At 34.3% G+C, this 20,820-nt stretch overlaps 1 protein-coding gene across 8 annotated transcripts in view; it reads left to right on the plus strand.

Moving 5' to 3' along the window:
• Dmd (dystrophin) overlaps positions 1-20,820 on the plus strand; it is a 2,157,616-nt gene that overhangs the window by 729,594 nt on the left and 1,407,202 nt on the right. For all 8 annotated transcript variants that reach the window (XM_040744180.1, XM_021232987.2, XM_040744181.1 and 5 more), the window contains one exon: positions 12,613-12,763. In XM_040744180.1, coding sequence (XP_040600114.1) covers positions 12,613-12,763 — 151 coding nt within the window. The remainder of the gene's footprint in view (positions 1-12,612; positions 12,764-20,820) is intronic.

A 20,820-nucleotide genomic window follows, 5' to 3' on the forward strand; every position in this document is an offset into this window, starting at 1 on the left:
TATTTATCAAGATTTAAAGCCCTAAAATAGGACCAAGAAACTCATTAGATATGCTGGGAGGATTGCTGTGCTGGTACTAAATTATAGTGTGGCAACAGGGAGGGAGAGAACACATTTTTATGCTCAAATTTTTTAAAGAAAAGTAAGTCATAAATCATGAGAGAATTTTCACAACTATATATTCCAAGCCAGAATATACTAGTATCTTCACATTGACATGATTGTCCTGTTATTATCAGTGCAATAATTTTAACTAACACTAGAAGTGAAGATTATAATTATTTAGCCAGCTTTTCCTAAATCCCCACATGAAAATATTTTTATTCCACACATTTTTCACCATAAGTCATAAAGCATAGTGCCGTCAAATTTTAGTCAGATGTCCACAGTTTATAGGGTAGGGATTCTATTTGCAACTTAACCATTGTAGCATCAAGAAATTACTCATCTGAAAAAGCAACTGTCCGATTTACTACCTTCCCTATAGACACATATCTATCTTTTATGTATCTTTTCTAAGTGTTTTTTTTCAAGTAGTAAACAATGTGATCTATGCTATTTCTAATAATTAATTAATTATACTTTGAGTCTGACTTGAAAGAAATTGTAAACTCAACCTAGAATTAAAATTCCACATATTTTATTATAGCATTTAAAAAGTGCTCATTTGTATCTTTCTGGATGATTTGAATCCTCAAGTGTCAACAATAATTGGAAACAAGAACAACAAAACAGCATTATTTTAATTTTAGGTAATATTTTAGGGCTTCTGTTTGTGGTTCAACTTTTAGTATGACTATAAAAAAGCAAAAACTATTTTTGGCAGAATAGGGTTTTACAGAAGATTTTACATAGTTTTAAAAATGAGACAATAATATGGAAACACTTGTATCACACAGCAATTTTAGATAATTTCTTACAATGCATATTATCTTGTTTTGTTTAAGAAAATAAATATAGATATATGAACATTTGTAAAAAATGTATGTCATGAACATTCTTGGTGTGCTTCAATTTGCCTAATTGGTAAAAATCCTGAGGATAGTCTAATTTTCACAAATGTAAAATATTGCAGTGTCCTCATGAGCCTTGTTCTATTCTAGAGTAGCTGACATCCAATAAAAAAGACCATGATGGAAATATCCAATAATACTGTATTTGATGATGTTATAAAAGGATGTGCTAGGGAATCATTGAAAGGTTAGACATTTTGGTCCAAGTAAGATATTCATAGTTGGTCTGCTTTAGTTTGAATAAGAAGACACGATGAGTTAGAAAATTTGACCACTGGAAACAGCTGATACAAGAGTCCTAAAATAGGGACAATATGACTCATTGGTGGAATCAAAAGATTCATGGGATTGGCAATTTTGATAATTCTTAATCAAACCTCCACATAGGCTGAAATCATTTATATGCTACACAAAAGTTTATGCAGTGGAGAAACAGGGAAAAATATGTATTATCAGGCTACTAAAAAAGAGAGTAGACACATACTTGTCTGGAACAACAAGTCAATAAAGAGATCTTAGTATCTTAGACTAGGAAGGAATTGTACTATGAGTGTAGTCTACTGTCTTAGGCATGAACTTACATTATATGCAATTTCTTACTTCATGTTATGCTATTAGATAGTAAGACTTGTTTTTTGCGTGTGTTTTGTTTTCACCTTATTATGGCTGACGTTTTACACAGATATTACCTTTCTATACGATTTACCTAGTAGAAACTATTCCACAAAATACCAACCATTACTGCCAATCTGAAGAAAAAAAAACGAAAATGTCTACCTTATCTAAAATTGAATCCACTTTACCTAAAGAATATAGAACCTTCAATGTTTATTTATTTAAAATAAAGAAATATACTTTATTTCTATGATACTTGGTTTCCTGATTCATGCAATAATCACAAATCCTTCACATATACCTCTCTAAACAACATTGAATATGATACAGTATTAATGAAGAATGATGCAGTCATGAAAAAGCTAACTATTTTTTAACTGCACCATATTACTTTATGTAGTATATAATTTTATTGTTTTCTAAATTATTTTGTAAGTCCTTAATTTCTTCACTGATATTTAGGAAAAATATATTGCAATCTCTTCTATGAGGTCTGGGAAACATAAGAGTAATTAACATTATATTAGAAAATATGTTTAATCAATTGGAACATTGAAAAATATGGTTACAGAGGAATACCAGTCAATAAATACAGATATTTATCTCCACATTCTTTTATTATTATTATTATTTGATACTTTACTTAGTAATTACTTCTCCAAATTTCAGCTTTCATGGCTATATAATGACTCTGTGAAAGCCACACAGCAATATATGGTAAGACATGTATGGTTATAAAGTATTTAATTAATAGTAGTCTGATATTTTTCCAGTGCAAATCTCTAACAATACCTTTAGGATTCAGATGAGAGAACAGCATGGCACTGATTTCAAAATGAAATAAGATACTACATGCTGACATTCTTGAGCTAGAAATCTGTTGAAACATAAGCTAAATGATCTGAGTTTTGTTTGGTTTTTCTACTGTGTTATACCCTGAGGGTGGTTGGAGATGAGAAAAAGGGAGAAGAAAAAGTCAAAACCTCCAACTGTAGAAGTACAGAAAGACAATTGGCACATGGACAACAGAAGATTTTTAACCTCTGAGAATAAAATGATTAGTTTTATTGAAAAATGCAACCTGTAGAGAGCAAAGGAGATTTACTGATATTTCTGTGAGGACTAATAAAGATAAGCACAGAGATTCCCTTCAACTTCTATGATAATTGTGATTATGACATGCAGGGTAAACTAAAACCTTTGTGATAGTTAATGGAAAATGAAAGCTAATCATTAAGAAGGCCATGTGAATTTATGTTACAGTTCACATAATCAGCAGGAGAGATATGAATAGTATCTGGATTAAACACAAAACATAACATAAAAAAGTTGTTATGAATTATCTTAAATGCTTTCAATGAAGAGAAAAAATATATCTTTACAAATATGGTTCTTGTTTTTCCAAGTATTTGTCTCAATCAGAAAATTCAATAACATTTGAGACAGTGGATAGGTGTGTTTTCTCAAAAATTGAGTAACTAACATATTGCATATTTAAAATAGATTATGCAGACAGTTGAGTTGTAAACTTTGAATTGAATTTCCAAGCAATGAATATCATGAAATGTATGATGTCAGACTCCTGGTTTTCATTTTACATCACAGCTTGGTAAAATACCTCTTTTATTACTTCACCCCATGGTGCTGATGTGATGTCCTCTCAGATCTTGGTGTTCCAAGGACCAGAAGCAAATGAATAACCAGAGAACTTGCTGAAAAGTACATGTTTTTTTTCTGAGTCTCATATGTAAAATCAGAATCTGCAATTTAACAAGATCCCAGGTTATTTAAAAGTATACCTGTGAATCACTGTTCTAACTTAAATAATTTGAAAAATATATCCACACTCCTTTGTTGACATTGTTATAAATTACATCACTGTCTCCATATGTGTATCAATTCACATGCAAAAAGAATTTAAGTTCCTTCAAAGTTTAAAAATGCTGTTGCTAATGTTTAGCTCATACCTTAAATGTTAACGCTTTCTTCCATAGATGATTACTGAAATAAAGACTCTAAAAGAGCAATAGGGATAATTTGAGTATCAATAACTTATTGGTTAGATTATAAACAAGTTTCTAACACATTTTAATGTCAAATGAGGCCAGGTACATGTGGCCATGATGTGTTTTTCTGACAACTATTAAAATGACATAAACTATTGAAGCAAAATATGGACATCCCTCATTATACTAATATAAAGTGTGCCACTCATAGAATTTTAATTACAAACCGAAAATCTGAATCTCTAGAGCATATACAAACTAGAGTATAGCATTTTTGGAAGATAAATAACACTAACCAGGAAACTAAGTATATTCATGCATTCATTCATCTAAATAACATTTATTATCTACTGTATTCCCAGCACTAACTTATTTCTGGGTAACACAACTCTGTCTAATGAATATGAAGCTATATATTGTCATATGATGCTGACATATGATAAAAAGGAAAAGTAGACATGGAGTGTATTCAGAGAGTGAAACACTTGTTTTTTTTAAATAGTGGACACCTTTCAGACAGAATGTTAGTTATGAATACTAAACAAAGAATTGTGATATATGAGTTATGAAAATATCTCAGTCAATGGAAACAAAGAAGGAAAAACATCCTAAAGAAGAAGTAAATTAGATGTAGAGGAGATACATGTGTCCATTTGTCTTGAGGTAAATGGATCGTAGTGTGATTTATAACTAATAGATATTCAAGTTAAATTAATGTGCTGATCAGGAGGATCAGATATAGAAGAACTAAAATATTTAATAAATTAAATCTTAAATGAGCTATGAAATATCTGAATTTCATCTATTATGTTTAGGTTTAAGTCTTCATTTTCACTTGTTTGAAGGGGGAACAGTCAAAGTAGGTTCTTTTATAAATATCTTTAGTAAGGCTTTACAATAAACAGTAGACCATTTCATGGTATAATACAATGACAAGTATCAGTGTGTTTGAGGACTATACATGGCCTGTTCTCCATTTTTTTCTGTGTATCAAAATTGTCATGTATCCACTGGTAGAAGAGTTGCTACTATAAATATGAAGACAGAACATCAGTTTCTGAAGAAAACAAAATCAAAATATGAATTTATGGTAGCCTTGCCTCATTTCATTCCCTAACAAAACTCCTGAAATAGTGCTCTCTATAGACCCTGTGCCACTCATTGGTAATAGATGATATAAAGAATGGCAAGGACTTAGAAGAAAGAGGATATTCTTATTAAAATAAGAAGGTGCAAGAGGCCTCATGTTCTCTTCACTCCTCCCTTTCTTCCTACTTCCCTCCCTCTCTCCCCGTGCTCCCAATGGATATTTGTAAATCAAGACAAATGCTATCATTGTCATGAAAAATAGGCAATGATTGAAATAAGAGGTATCATTTTTATTTATAAGACCTCCCAGAAATGGAAATTAAAATTCCTAGACTGCTACACACTTAACTTCAGGATAGCATCCCTTAAAATTATTCCATGACACAGTAAAATAATATATGGGTAAGGACATCGAAATAATAGTTTATGATTGATCTCATTCTAATCATCTGTCAATGAATCCCTAGTCTGTCCACTATTGCAGGTAGTAACTACATATACAAATTCAAATTCTCAGTCACACTAGCCATATTAAGATTATTTAGTGGCCCTTTATGGCTAGTGGCTATCGTATTAGGTAGTCAAAACGTAGAAAATTTATGGCATTTCAGTAAATTCTGCTTAACAATATTGAATTCCTACATTCTACCAGAGTTTCTGTTGGGCAATCCAAGTGTCCCCATTAATTTCCTTTGGGTTCATTCTGTGCAAAACTCCCAGAATACTGTATGAGGCAAGAGAACAATCTCTAATCTATTTTTGGAGTACTATAGTTCAAACCCAGATTTGTGCACATACTAGACAAAACCTCATCACTTAGACATATCCTACAACTGGTGTTTTGCTAAGGCAAGGTCTTGAAGTATATATTAGGCTACCCTTAAATTACAAGCCTCCTGCCTTTGCCACGTGTGTATGTTACTACACTCAATTTCTCTCCTGACTGTAGTAAAATGTTAACAATTAGGACCCTGGATTGCTTATTAATTCAAAGAAGAAATTCAACAATGAGGAAGTTATTTTCAATGTTTGATCTAAGGATCAACAACTTAGCAATCCTTTGCTTGGTATTTAGCAGAAATGTTAAATTTAAGGCCTCATCACTTAACTTCTGAATTAGAATGTGTACTTTGACATACATTCCTAAGTATACTCTGAAGTTGATTTTGTTTATCTTATAGAAAAATATACACTCAGGACTGATTTTAGAGTCCATTAAATCTGCAATTCTATGCTGCCTAGCAAACCTCCAGAATTTCTAATCTAACTACTATATTAATTTCATTAAGTCCTTAATTATTAAATTATTAAATATTTAATATTATATATTATGTATATGCATTATATCTAATGATTATATACACATATAACGCATTTTTCATACAATATAATATGATGCCAGTTACTTCTCACCCAACTCCTCCCAGGCCCTCTCCTACCCTCCTACCCAACCAACCCCATATTCTTTTTACTCTTTTTTTTAGAAAAAAATCTACCTAACAAGAATTAAAAGTAAAGAAAAAGCACAAAAAATCAATATACATAAAAAACTTTTACAAAATATCACAAAATTTGAAGCAAGAATATGCAAACAAATGGCAAGTATGACAAAAATACTCCCCCATAAAAATATGAAACCATAAGTCTGCAATAACATTATTGTGGTTACTCTGTGTTGAGCTACTGCTGCTGCACACAGGGTTTAATTTTAAGAGTTGTTATGTAACCAATCAGAATTCACTGGAGAGAACTATTTTTTCCTTAGCAAGTAGATGTCAATATTTGAGGCCACAATTACCCTGATATTTGAACTCAACTAAGATCAAATAATGATGGAAATTTACAGAAAAATATTGCTTATGAGAACATGTTCAACAATTCTCAATAAAATATTACAAAATTAATCCAAAAGATTATCCAACAAATCATATTTTTGTTTTCATAATTTTATAGTAGCTCCAATATCTTCTTAGATATGTATGTTTAATCTTCCTTTGACTTTTACTACACTTTCTAAATGATAATTTGAAAAAGAATGAAAGTCAGGATAATGAAAACTTTTCTGTGAGTGATAGATTTTCACCTTCTGAATTTGACAGTTTTCTTAAATATATCCCTGTCTTTAGAAAGTTACTTGAAAATATAAAAGTGTCTCATTGCAATCATGCTTTTATTTTTTTTATTTTTTTAAATTTTATTTTCCAGTTTAAATTTAGATAAGAAACAAGGTTGCTTCACAAGTCAGTTCCAGGTCCCTCTCCTATTCCCTCCCTCCCTCCCGAGCCCTCCCCCATCCCCGTTATCCCCTCATTTCCCCAGGGAGGGTGAGGCCCTCCATGGGGGTGTGCATAGTCTGTCATTTCATATAGGGCAGGGCCTAGACCCTTCCCCAAGAGTTCGGGGTGAGAGTGCACCTCACATTGTTCTATGGGAGTCCAAAGTCCATGTGTATACTTGGGATGGGTACTGATCTGCTGCCCAAGGCTCAATAGATTCCCTAGGCCTCCTCACTAACACCCACATTCAGGGGGTCTTGATCAGTCCCATGCTGGCTTCCCAGGCTGATGCCTGGGATTCAAGAGTTAACCTTTGTCTGGTCAGCTGTTTCTGGGGGTTAAACCAGCCCAGTCTTAATCCCTTTGATCATCAGTCCTCCCTCTCTGTTACTGGCTTTCTTGAGTTCAGCTCAGTACTTAACCAAAGGAGTCTGCCTCTTCTTCGATCAGCCACTAAATAAAGTTTCTGTTTCCCAGACTCTCTGGCCATAGGGTTGAAGGCTGGCACTCCCCAGATCTATGTCTAAAATCCATATATGAGAGAGTACATGCCATGTTTCTCTTTTTGTGACTGGGTTACCTCACTCAGGATGGTTTCTTCTAGTGTCATCCATTTGCCTGCGAATCTCATGATTCCATTATTTTTTTCTGCTGAATAGTACTCCATTGTGTAGATGTACCACATTTTCTCTATCCACTCTTCAGGTGAGGGACATCTAGGTTGCTTCCAAGTTCTGGCAATTACAAATAAAGCTGCTATGAACATAGTGGAACAGACATCTTTGTTGTATGAATGGGCATCTTTTGGATATATGCCTAAGAGTGGAGTTGCTGGGTCTTGTGGTAGGTTTATTCCCATTTTTCTGAGGAATCTCCATACTGATTTCCAAAGTGGCTGAACCAGTTGGCACTCCCACCAGCAATGGAGGAGTGTCCCCCTTTCACCACATCCTCTCCAGCATAAATTGTCATTGGTGTTTTTGATTTTAGCCATTCTGACAGGAGTGAGATGGTATCTGAGAGTTGTTTTGATTTGCATTTCCCGGATGGCTAAGGATGTTGAGCACTTTCTCTAGTGCCTCTCAGCCATTTTCGACTCCTCTATTGAAAACTCTCTATTTAGTTCTGCAGCCCACTTTTTAATAGGGTCCTTTGGTGTTTTGGAGACTTGCTTCTTGCTGGAGAGATGGCTCAGAGGTTAAGAGTCCTGGCTGTTCTTCCAGAGGTCCTGAGTTCAATTCCCAGCACCCACATGGTGGCTCACAACCATCTATAATGAGATCTGGTGCCCTTTTCTGGCCTGCAATCATGCTTTTAAATGATCCATAGTGTGATTGTAATTTCCATGGGCAAAAGACTCAAATATCAACAATTTTATGTGGTTCAAATTACAAAAAAATTTTGCCCATAACAGAGTAAAATAATTCAACGTTAAGTGTGTAGAAGTAGGTAACAAAAAACTGCCATTTTCTGACAAAATGTCACTTCAGGCAAGGACCCTTGTCCTTTTTGAATCTTTCTTCTTACTCATCCAGATTTTGAGAAATTGGTAAATAATTTCTCTAGATCTCACCTTAAAAAGGAGTTGCAATGATTTTCAGTAAGAAAGTTTACCTGTACCTTTTTATGCAGAGTGCAGTTTATGAGATGACAACACTGGACTCACCAAGAGAAGCTTGTTATATTTCAAGCTCAATCCTTATTTCTTTATTCTTCTCTCATACATTATATCACAACTGCAGTTTTCCTTCCTTGATCTACTGTTAGTCCCCCACCAAACTCCCCTCTACACCAGACCCACTTCTCTTCCGAAATGGGCAGCCCTCCCAGGGATATCTACCAAACATGACATAAGAAGAGAAGACTAGGGACACACCCCCTTAATAAGACTAGACAAGGCAACTCAACAGGAGGGAAAGGGTCCCCAAAGAGTCAAACAGCCCCTGTTCCCACTATTAGGAGTCCCACAAAGTCTCCAAGTTACACAGTCATAGCATATATACAGAGGTCCTAAGTCAGATCCATACAGTCTCTGATTCTCTAAAGGCCCTGGTTAGTTGATTCTTTGGGCTATTTCCTTGTGGTGCCCTTGGCTCCTATAATCCTACCTTGCTCTCTTCTGCAGAATTCCAGGAAGTCTGCCTCATCCAACCTATGAATTTAAGGTAGCATTCTGGTTTGTGTATATAAGTTTAAGATGCCATACCAAAGATCATGGGACAGCAAATATAAATGTCTGTGTGTAGGATTGATGAAAATTGCATAATGGAATAAGGGGAGTTGGGTATGAAGAAGCAAAATTGTAGTGGAGAAGCTGGTACATTGAGAATTTAGGATCGGTATGTAAAATATAGTTAAGATTTAAATTGAAAGATTGTTGTTATGTGGGTAGGAAAGTTTGGGGTTTCTCAACATAGTTATTACCAATAGTAGTCAGGTCTTAAATTTATGCATCGTATCTAAAGATTTTTAACTATTGGCAAGAATTGGCTTTATTTTCTATTAATGAGTCAAAATCAGATACATAAACTAGTACTTCCAATATCAATCCCAGACATGTGGTAAAGAAAAAATGAGTACACAGTTAAAACAAGTGTATTAGAACACTTTCAATTATGTTACACATTATTCTATGTTTTATGCATGTCTATAGTATTGTCTCACCGTAACATTTGTTTGTTTATGTTCTTGATTTATTGTGAAGTTGGTTTCTATTTTTGACACATGAAATTACTATCTTCAGGAGCTTAGGTCAGAACTCATTTTTAGGGCATTTTGTTCAATTTTTGAGGTCTTTAAACTGACAAATTAACAGGAACAAACAGAAAAATAAAGGAATGATACTGCAGACAATTCTCATAAAATCATATTATCTGGTCAGTTCTCAAAAATGAGACTACAACAAGAAAGTGAAAGATTTATATTTTATACTTTTCAGTGGTGACATGGTTTTTGTTGTCTAAGAGGTTTAACAAGCAAAGTTCAATTTCCTTTTACCAAAATATCTGTCTCATCTGTTTCCCATAAAACAAAAATGTAAATTTTTATCTGATGAATAGGAGTTGATTCTTATAGCTTTCAGATTCAATATAATTGGATAAATGTACATTTGAAATGCTAAAGGTCAATAGATTGTATAGACTAAATCATCTTCAAAACCCAATGATATGTATATTTTGGGTTTATACATAAAAATGGATGGGGAACACGGCGAGGGGTGGGGGGGAGTGGGACCCGGGAAGAATAGAGGGGGTAAAGAGGAAGGGAGTTGGTCATGGGGGAACAGGAAGTTGAGGGGGTGGAGGTAGAATGGGGGAAGAGGGAATCATAGGATCGAAGACAGATCAGGCACCAGAGTGACCTCGAGTGATCTAAAGGTATAACATCAATTGGCAAGCTAAGCAATAGTGGAGGGACCACCTCGAATGCCCATTCCTGATAATGAACTTGATGTCTATAACCATCCGGGAGCCTTCATCCTGTGACTGATGGAAGCAGAGGCAAACACACAACTAAGCACTGAACTGAACCCAAGGAACCCAGTGACAGAGAGAGAGCAGTGATGAGCAAATTGGCAAAGAATGGGCTGGCAAAACCAGCAGAGACAGCTGATCTGAACAGGGGAGTGCTCTTGGACCCCAGACCGACAGTGGGGAGGCCAGCATGGGACTGATCTGGACCCCCCCAAATGTGAGTGTCAGTGATAAGGCCTGGGCAACCTATGGTGCCCTGAGCTGTGGATCAGTGTCTATCCCTGGTATACAAACTGTCTTCATGTGCCTATAGCACAAAGAGAGGTGCTCTCTCAGCCTGGACTCTTAGGGGAGTACCTTGACCCTACCAAGAGTAAAATGACAGACTCTAGATATCCCCTATGTGGAAGGATTTGGTAATAGGGTGGGAGGGGGGGGGGGGGGAAGGGGAGTGCGGGAGGAGGGGAGGGAGAGGGAACTGGGATTGACATGTAAAACAAGCTATTTAAAATTAAAATAAAAAATGATAATAATAAAAAATGTCTGGTAAATATTGCATTAAATCAAAATACTAAATTGCTAACTAAACTTAGAGTTCAGCACTTTTTGTTTTCATAACCACTTTAAAAATAGATTTTTTAAAGGATGCTTATCTTAAATACTTACATTTGAGTTGCAAGCTTTTAATGAATTAACAGATGAAATCCTGTCAAAAAGTATTTTCATCTCCACCATACAGTTGTCTAGTTATGATCAAGGTATTAACTCATGTTCCTCAAACTGGAAATGGAAGTAAAAATGTCTAAGACCTTGGTTGTAGGGTAAGTGTACGCAAGTGAACCTGTGCCTTTGAACTATAAATCTACTACTCAGTCTATTATTCCATATGACTTTGAAGGAAAACATTCATTTATGTGTCTATTTAGGCACAACAAAATATTAAAAAAATTAATGGTTCAAAATAGCTGATAATTTCACAAATGCCTACTACATATGTTATATCAAATGATATAACTAGTTCATTCTATGGACTGTATTCTGCTGGGACATCTAGTTTTTTATAGCATTCTACACTTTAGTGTCTTTTTTTAGACATGATATTAATTGTTTAGTAGTTTAGCCTGTAATCTTGTGGAGTGGAAATCCAAGGCAAAAAAACTTTCATTCTCTTTCTTCCTGAACTTAGAACTGGTAATTAGAAGGGCATGGTAGAGCTGATCAGTGAGCACTAAATTTTAGTTCAGTAGGAGAAATAATTTCTGGTTCGCTATTGTATACCCATGTGACTACTGTTTAAAGTAACATACTATATATTTAAAAGTGCTTGAAAAAAGGAATTTGAGTTTTGTGTTATAAGACATAAAATATATAAGGAAATAAAATGTTCAACCATGTTTAGACATTACACAATTTACACATGTGTTGAAGCACCATTTGCAACCTCAAAAATACACATAATGTACATGTTGCTATGTATCCCACAAATTAAAGAAAGAAAATTATTTGTGGTATTTATTGTATATACTAAATCATAGGAATATAAACCTCATGAACATGATATCATTAATTTAGCTATTATGATTTCTACTTGACTTTAATTTTTATTAAGTGTTATTATCAATTATTTATTATTATTAGTGCATTTTTATGTGCATACATACATTCGTGAATATGTGTGTGTCTCTGTACTCATGCATGTGTAGGTGGGTATGTATCTAAGAGAATGTGTTTTGAAGCCAGAGAGCAGTCTTATTAACTTAGTTTTCTTCTTCAAACTTTCAGTGGGTTCTGGAATTTAAATATGGGTTACCATATTTTCAGGTCAAACACCTTTACCCACTGAGCTACATCATTATCTCCGTTTGTTTTATTTAGTGTATTAACATTTAGTTAGCTATGTGAAGTTCTCTACAAACTCTGATATTATAGATACATACATACATACATATTTCTGAGGGAATAAAATAGCTTTAGTGGGTCCAGAGGAAGTAATACCATTAGAATTGTTCTTCCTGTAGTTTTTATATTTAAAATGCCAAAAAATAGGATAGGCCAGCAGTTATGTCTGTTTTTATGTAAGTATAGGTTTATTAAAAATAAACTGCTTAATTAGAGGGAGTAATAATTTTTTATATTTTAGCTTACACAAAGTTCTAATGGATCTCCAGAATCAGAAATTAAAAGAGCTAGATGACTGGCTAACACAAACAGAAGAGAGAACAAAGAAAATGGAGAGAGAGCCCTTTGGACCTGATCTTGAAGACCTAAAGTGCCAAGTACACCAACATAAGGTTTGTAAACATTACATTATTTGATTTGTAGTCTATAAAACACTTTGTGTATGCATATTATATATAAATATGAATATATGTGACAATTTTAGATGTTACAGGAAGATTGTAGTCAATAATATAAAATAAGTTGACCTGTAACATTTCATTCATTATTGCACTGCTTTGACTAGATATCCCTCCAAGAATTGTGTGTTGCCAATGTGATAATTTAAAGTGGTGGGATTTTAAGAGTTAATTAAGTCATGTAAATTCTTCCCACATAGGAAAGATTAAGGCCCTTGTAAAAAGAGGTGTCATGAAGCATTTGGCTATCTTTTTACCATCCATACAAGAACCAAGCAAGAAGAATATAAGAGATGCCAAGCCTCTAAAGCTCAGAAAAAATACTTTGTGTTATTTATAGTAACCCTATCTCAATTATTTTTATTGTAGAAGCCAAAATAGACTAAAGCATGTTTTCGGTATCAAATAACATGTAATTAGAATTTTTTATTTGAAAAATATTCACACTTATTTCTTGAAGAGAGCCACACATAGTGTTTTAAATAATAAAACTGTGTTTTCCTGTGAGACAGCTTTTTCAGGGATCACCCAAAGTATACATTGAAACATTATGTCTAATGCTGCAATCTGTGTATGTTCACCTCTATATCATAGTGACTTCAAATAGAGCAAACTTGGTTAAAAAGTGAATGTTAGAAAAGTGTATTTATATAACATACAGTTTTTTTAATTGTAAGAGTTTTTATTGCTTATACATTTGGACTTCTCTTTTTCATTGATGGAAATCTTTTGTTGTTTTTGTTGGCTTCTCCTTACTGCGATTGAAACCCTATGATTTTGTGCTTATCAACACAATTTTGGTTCAGAATTCAAGTGTTGTTCATACCAGCATGGACTAATCAATGTGAAAACTTGTGAGTTTTGTGGTTATAGTAGGAACTTTGTCGTTCCATTAGTGCAGAAATATAGCCAGAAGCCTTTGTAAATAATCCAAGACCAGAGCCACAGCAGATAGCAAATAGAAACACAAGAAACCTCAGTAAGCTCAAGTTTTTAGATTAGCAACTCATATTTTAATAAGTATATCTCCATTTATTTTTTATTTTTATTTGAAATCACATTTTTGGCTCTCTATTTTTAAAGATTTATTGTGTGTTTTTGTGTGTGTGTGTGCGCGCACACACATGTAGGGGAGTTCATACATGTGAGTACAGGTGCACACAAAGGAAGCTATCAGGTCCTTTGGAACTGGAGTTATAGAAGAGCCACCACACGTGGATTCTCAGAATTGCAATCATATCATCAACAAAAACACTAAATGTGTTTAGCCACTAAGTAATCACTGGAGTCTGAACACCTTTTCTGGTACTCCCAGGATCTGCATTTCTTTTGTCTGTTAATTGGTAAGGACATATCTGTTCTCTCAACTCATGCTTCCTAGATCTGTATTGTGCCCAAATTCACTCTTTGTTTCTAACAGTTTCCCAGACCAAATATCACAGTTCTATGCAGTTAAAGGATTCTTTACTTTCTATGAGTCAAAATGATTATTCCTGTGGAATAAGCTTTAATATTGACTAACAAGTGAATCTGATCCTTGCTGATATATATATATATATATATATATATATGTGTGTGTGTGTGTGTGTGTGTGTGTGTGTGTATGTAGGTCATAAATGTCATATCTATTTGTAATTGGAGTTACAGGCAGTTCTGAGCCTCCTGGCATCGGTGCTGGTATTGGAACTCAAGGCCTCTGCAATAGCTGTATGCGCACTTAAACTCTGAGCCATATCTCAAGTACTACTATTGTGGTTTATGATCAGATATTTAAGGATTCTGATAATGTCCATCCACTACCACCAGGAGCACTCAAATTATCAACTGTATTACAATTACCATATAATCCCATGACAAAACTTGCTACAAACAAATTAATTGAACATATGAAACAAAAGTTACCTTAACTGTTAAATTTCTAACTGTGCCAATGCTACTGTAGAGACACGTATTCTTCTGATGGACCCTTTATATAGCTTTTTTCCTTGGGACTATACTGGATATTATGTGCAGAGAATGTGTATTAAAAAAAGTTCCATTTCATCTGACAGAGTTAGTTGGCTCCAGAAGCATCTCAGGCAGTGAGATTGGACAGAATGTAAAATTAGTGCATGCTACTAACTAAAATGGCTTGTCCTCTGAAGGAAAACATTCTAGAAGATACCTAGTATCAAGTATCAGATTCTCAAGCAGAATATAGGACTTCATATTCTCACACATTCCTAGCATATTATGGAATCACTTCCTAAGTGAACTTTTGCCCCTACAGAGTATCTTTTGATCAGGATATGCTCTTTGGTGAGAGGAACTAACATATATATTTTGTCTTGGGCAGCAAAGTTATAATTCTGTCATTTACTAAATTTATGGGTTTTTTTCCAGAACACATTGGAACTGTTGTAGTTCCTATATATTTTCTTTGGATATAGATGATGTTTTTGTATTGTTTCCACTTAGAATTCCACCATGTTCAATAGTTTTGAAATCTAATTATTTTTAAATGACTGAAATACAAGTCCTGTAGGATATAGCATCAAAAGAAAAACACTGGTCCTGACTGGCTTGAGTGTAAAAACAGAAAACAAAACAGGAAGGGGGGAGGCTCCAAAATTCATAGGGAAGCACGTTAGGGTTATCGTGGGTCTAGTTAACCTTAGCAAGAGCCCGAGCTTGGTGTTTTGAACAGATTTTTCATCACCATTACTCATTTCATCGATATGATAATTACCTGAAGCGTTTTACACTTTTATTTTGAAGATATAAAGTGAGTGGAATGTAAGATATTTGACTAATATTGTAATAATAAAATCTGAATAGATTGTCCATTACTGCAAAATATGCCATTTCCAGTGAGCATGAAAAGTCTTCATGAAAATAATTTGAAGCAAAATTAAAAAGGATTATATGAAAGTTGATTATGCAACATGTTATGTCTCAGACATATTCATGCACAATGCATAATGAAAATAGAAAAACATAGTCCCATTGGCTCAGAATAAAGCCATTTCTTAGTTTTAGGCATTTATGTACTTCTTGGACAGATTTGTGGTTATAGATTTAAATCACTGGAAAGAAACATGTTACTTTAAATTTAAAGTGAAAAATGAAATAATTTGTGTTAGACTTCCATGCTTTATATTTTAGGTAAATTAGTTCAAATAAATGGATAATAGAAATAATGAATTTTAGACTTACGTTAAAAAATTATAAATCAAAGAAAATGAAAAAAATTCCTTTTGACAGCAAATTGAATCGTTAACTTCCCTCTTTCAGCATTGTAACATTTCCTTCCATTAATAATATTTAGAGTATTTATCTATAAGCCAACGGTCTGAAATTTTTGAACTATTTCTAGGTTTGTTGTTGTTTTAAAATTGTCTTCCTTCTATTGAAAGTGTATTTTTTCACACATAATATACCCTGATGATGGTTTCCCCTCCCTCTACTCCTCCCAGTTCCTCCCTGCCTCTCCTCCCACCTGCATCCACCTGATTTCAATCTCTGCTGGATTGCTGTGAATACTGCAGTTGGTTGCAAATTTTGGAAACTAGTAAAACAAACAGTAACAACAGCAACAACAATAAAAATCCCTTCCTATTCAATCATCCTAGCTGTTGCTTTGAAGAGAGCATTTAGGGGATTACTTTGGGCACTGAATATATTGAAATATCAGAAATCATTCTGGTTTAGAGTCACTGTCGGGGAGGTGGCATGCTTTAGTGATACTAATAAGGAAATATATCTTAAGTTAGTAGGGACTCTTTTAGGAAGGAAGTGCCTTCTGTGGGTTGGAGATTTCATTAATTGTAAAGGAATTTATTATTTGAACAAAAACACATCAAAAGTAGAAAAGTGTCACTATGGAATTGCGTTCCGTAGTAATCAGAGTGACATGGAGTTTCAGATACTCAGATAGGTTTCCATCTTTTCAGTCCTAGATTTTTGAACATTGTCTTGAAGACAGCATCAACAAAATCCTCACAGGTCATTAGAATATGAAACTATAAAATGTAACATGCACCATGCTCAGACTCCAGTGGATGTTTTGTGTTAAATGCTAATTAATACAAACCAAATAACCCATTAGAAGGTCAGTCACCTATCCTTTCCTTGAAGATAATTTCAAACATTTGGATTGCCAAAGTTGTGAAATATCCACAACTGATGACCTTTAAAATGATCTAGATGTTCGTGTAACAGAGAAGGCTTGGTGTAATCCCGCCCAAGGAACTGACCTTTCATTTCATTCCACTGCATCCCAGTAGCTCTGAACAAACACTCATTAAAGCTTCTGGGTGCAGTGCGGAATACAGAGACCAACTGTTTCTGAGATCCTTCTCAAGCATCTCACAGTTCAGTATACCAGAGACAGAAAACAAGGGGCCATACATAAGGCAAAATGAAAAAAATGGCGTGGGGGTTGAAGTTAGTGATCTGTTGGAATAAATGAAATGAGGTTGGAAAGAAAGGAGTGTGTTTTGTCTGGATCATGCATTAAAGTTCTACATCACCAGAGCTAAAATATTATAGTTTCAGGGAATGGGACCCAGGCAGTATCAGTTTTTCCATGGATCATAAGGAATTACCTTGGCTCTGAAATTAAAGTATGATGAAGAGTAATTTAGAAAAAAACCCTTAATTTTGTGGACAATATGTGTGGTAAGAGAAATGATATAACAGGAATTGGGAGGCAAAACGACATCTTAGAAGACTATTTCAGCAAGCATGTACAACCTGAAAAAATTATGAACGGGTGTAAGAAACATTTTGGAACTCAACAGCTGAGCCAACAGGCCTAGAATTATAGAATGAGAAAAGAGCTTTAAATAACAGATTCTGAGACTAGGCAATTGGAAGAATAGAGTTGGAAATAAGAAAGTAGACAATAAAAAAATGAAGCAGAATTTGTGAGGAAGACGAGTAAGTCATATAAACCTTGTGAATGCCTTAAAATCAAATATCACTTTTAGTGCCGAGCAGCCTCTCTCCAAGCAAGGGATGATTAAAATTACCTTCTCTTAACTGCTGTGAAGTCCCACTTGAATTTGTATCCTTTGCCCCTGTAAGTGCTTAATGAAAGTTTGATGCCTGTATAAGTAAAGATAAACAATACACTCAGGACAAAAATATCATTCTATAACCAGACAACCAAAGCTCGCCTATGTTTCCACTGTGCCTAGCAGAGTACTTAAGAAATAATTGCTTAGGGAATAATTTATCAGAACACGTCTTAATAATTTTCAGTATTTCATTACATAAACTATCGCCATCATTGCTACCTTTCTGACAGGGGCAAAAGAATTTCACAACAGGCAGTAAAATTATGTGTATCTGCAAAAAGCAATTCAAAGATGAGTAGGAAACATTCCTATAAAGTGTCTTACATAGATCTATATCATGATTCCTTTCTTAGGTTATCTTCTTTGTCCCCATCCGAGCTTGATTTCCTTATGCAAATACCCTCATTGATATTTTCTGTAGAATCATTTTTCATGCTAATGGTATCTTCACATAAATACATGTGATTTAAAGTAAAAGAAACTTATTTTCATGCATTCTATATTACCATATGTTTATAATACTTTTATAATTTCTCAAATCTAGCTTCAAAGGCTAGGTTTTCTATCACTATTTTAAGTGCTAGATTTCAAAGATAGCTCTATTCCAGATAATGCCCTTGATTATTTTAACAATACTAATGAAATGCCTGTTCTTATTTTATAGCTCATGCTCTCCTAACAAATCAATAGGTTATTTCTAGTAAAGATTACAAAATTACTGAATCATATTTTGATTGTGTGTTCTATAATTCCAGCACATTGAGAATATTTAATAACTAAAAGGTATGAACTATGATTAACAATGATATCAGGAATAAATAATTTAATCATATCGGCTATTTCCATTGCATTTGGCTTATTAATAGTATGAATATATGTATGTATTAAATATTAAAATATGCATTACTTTACCCACACTTGGTACCACTAAACACTTTGCTGGCTGATTCTGATATATTATCTCATTTAGCTACAGAATTAAGTTTGTGCTAGGGAGAATTTGACATGTAAACAAATCATTATTAAGGGATTTCACAAGGCAACTGGTAGATTCCAATGTTCTTTTTACCTTGCAGTATTATCCTGGCTGTTTGAATCATAAAGAGATCTCCCTGCCTATACTTCAGATATATTTCTGAAAAATACACTTACAATTACAAAGACCCCTGGTTTTTACCTTCATCCTTTTGCATTCAAAAAAGAAACTTTCCCTCTATTCTGGTGTTTCACTAAACCATGATTCCATCTGTGAACCTATTGTTTAGAGACCATGCAGAAAAGTCTCCCCGAGACTTGGCAGTGCTCTGGTAGTATTGCTAATTTTTAGATACAAAAGACAGAGACTGAAAATATAGAGGCCTGCAAACTTAGGGTGAACCATGGTGGAAAATTATGCTGTTGATAGCTGTTTATACCATGCTCAGAATCAAAAAGTTTAAGACAGTAGTATTTTTATATCCATATTGTAGCTTTTTCTGTAAATTAGACCTAAAGGGACAAGTAAGGCAATAACAAAGGAGGAAATAGACTCCTAATGTTAATTGTATTATTATCTGAGAAGGGAAATTAGAAATAGATTTATTTAACTGAGATTAATGGTAGGATTTTATGCAGTATATATGGACATATATATTAATTGATTATAGGGAGAGAGGGAATAGCAAGAAAATTAAGGGCTTCCATTCAGTAATTATGGTTCTTATCTTTATGACATGTCTCCTGCTGATAATTTCTCAGCCAAAAATAGATCTGTTAACTGAAAACTGCATTTTTACTGTAAAAATATTTCTATTCATTTATCAAAAATTTCACACACTTACGCAATGCAGATTGATCATATTCATTAATCACTTCCCTCTTCCAACTCCCCTTAGTGTCCATACCACATCTCCTTCCCAGCTTCATGTCTTTTCTACCTGTTTTTCTTATCGATAATCCCTTGAGTTTAATTAGTATTGTTTATACAATATTTCCATGTATGTAGGGCCATTGATTGGGACACATTCAAGCTACCTGTGGCCACATACCCAAAGGAAAGTGACTCTCTCCTCAGGAGTCATTAATTGTCAATAGTTCCTCCACCAAAGTTTGGACTTCAAGGGTGCCTCCCCTATCCATACTGAAATTTTGACAGACTTATTCACTTCTTGTGCAAGTACCGTAGTATCTCTGAGTTGCTGTGTGCACCATATGTGCCATGTCAGTATTTCATAACTCTCCTTCCCACCTGCTGGCTCTTACATTCTCAATGTACTCCCACCTCTTTGCAAGATGTTCCTTGGGCCTTGCATGATGGGTAGTGGAAAGAGATGATTCATCCACAGATGAGCACTCATAGTTACTTATGCTTTAATTTTAAATGATTTTGAATCTCTGAATTGCTTCTGTTAGTCATGTATAAATAACATGCAAACTTAATGATGATTTTAGGGGGCTGGGTTATCAATAAGCAGAAAAGAACTCTTACTTATCTATCACACAAAGACAAGAATTCATATCTCAACACTTAAGTCAAGTGATACACAAACACCTAGTACTCTGCATGCAGGGGATCATCTACATCCTCTTTAAGTCTCTGTGTGTACCTGATATATACACATGCATCTATACTCACACCAGTGCACAAATGTGCACACACACACATACCCAAACACTCTTACATTTATACCAAGACACTCATACACACAAATACTAAATGAAAGATTTTTAAATGTTTAAAGATTTTAGATCAGTTATATATTTTTCAGACCTAAAGTTTGCTGTGACTTCAGACTGTCATTCCATGAATTTCTAGAAACACATTTATTGGACAATGAACAGCACAGTGGGTTAGATGAGGGCAGACTTCAGAATTCAGGTAACTTCTGGGTTCTTGTGGCTTGGTTTAATAGCTTTCTTCTGAATATGCTCAAATGTGGGGATTCAGAGGTG

Source organism: Mesocricetus auratus, unplaced genomic scaffold (assembly GCF_017639785.1).
Source record: "Mesocricetus auratus isolate SY011 unplaced genomic scaffold, BCM_Maur_2.0 Super-Scaffold_100003, whole genome shotgun sequence".
Classification (NCBI taxonomy): domain Eukaryota; kingdom Metazoa; phylum Chordata; class Mammalia; order Rodentia; family Cricetidae; genus Mesocricetus; species Mesocricetus auratus.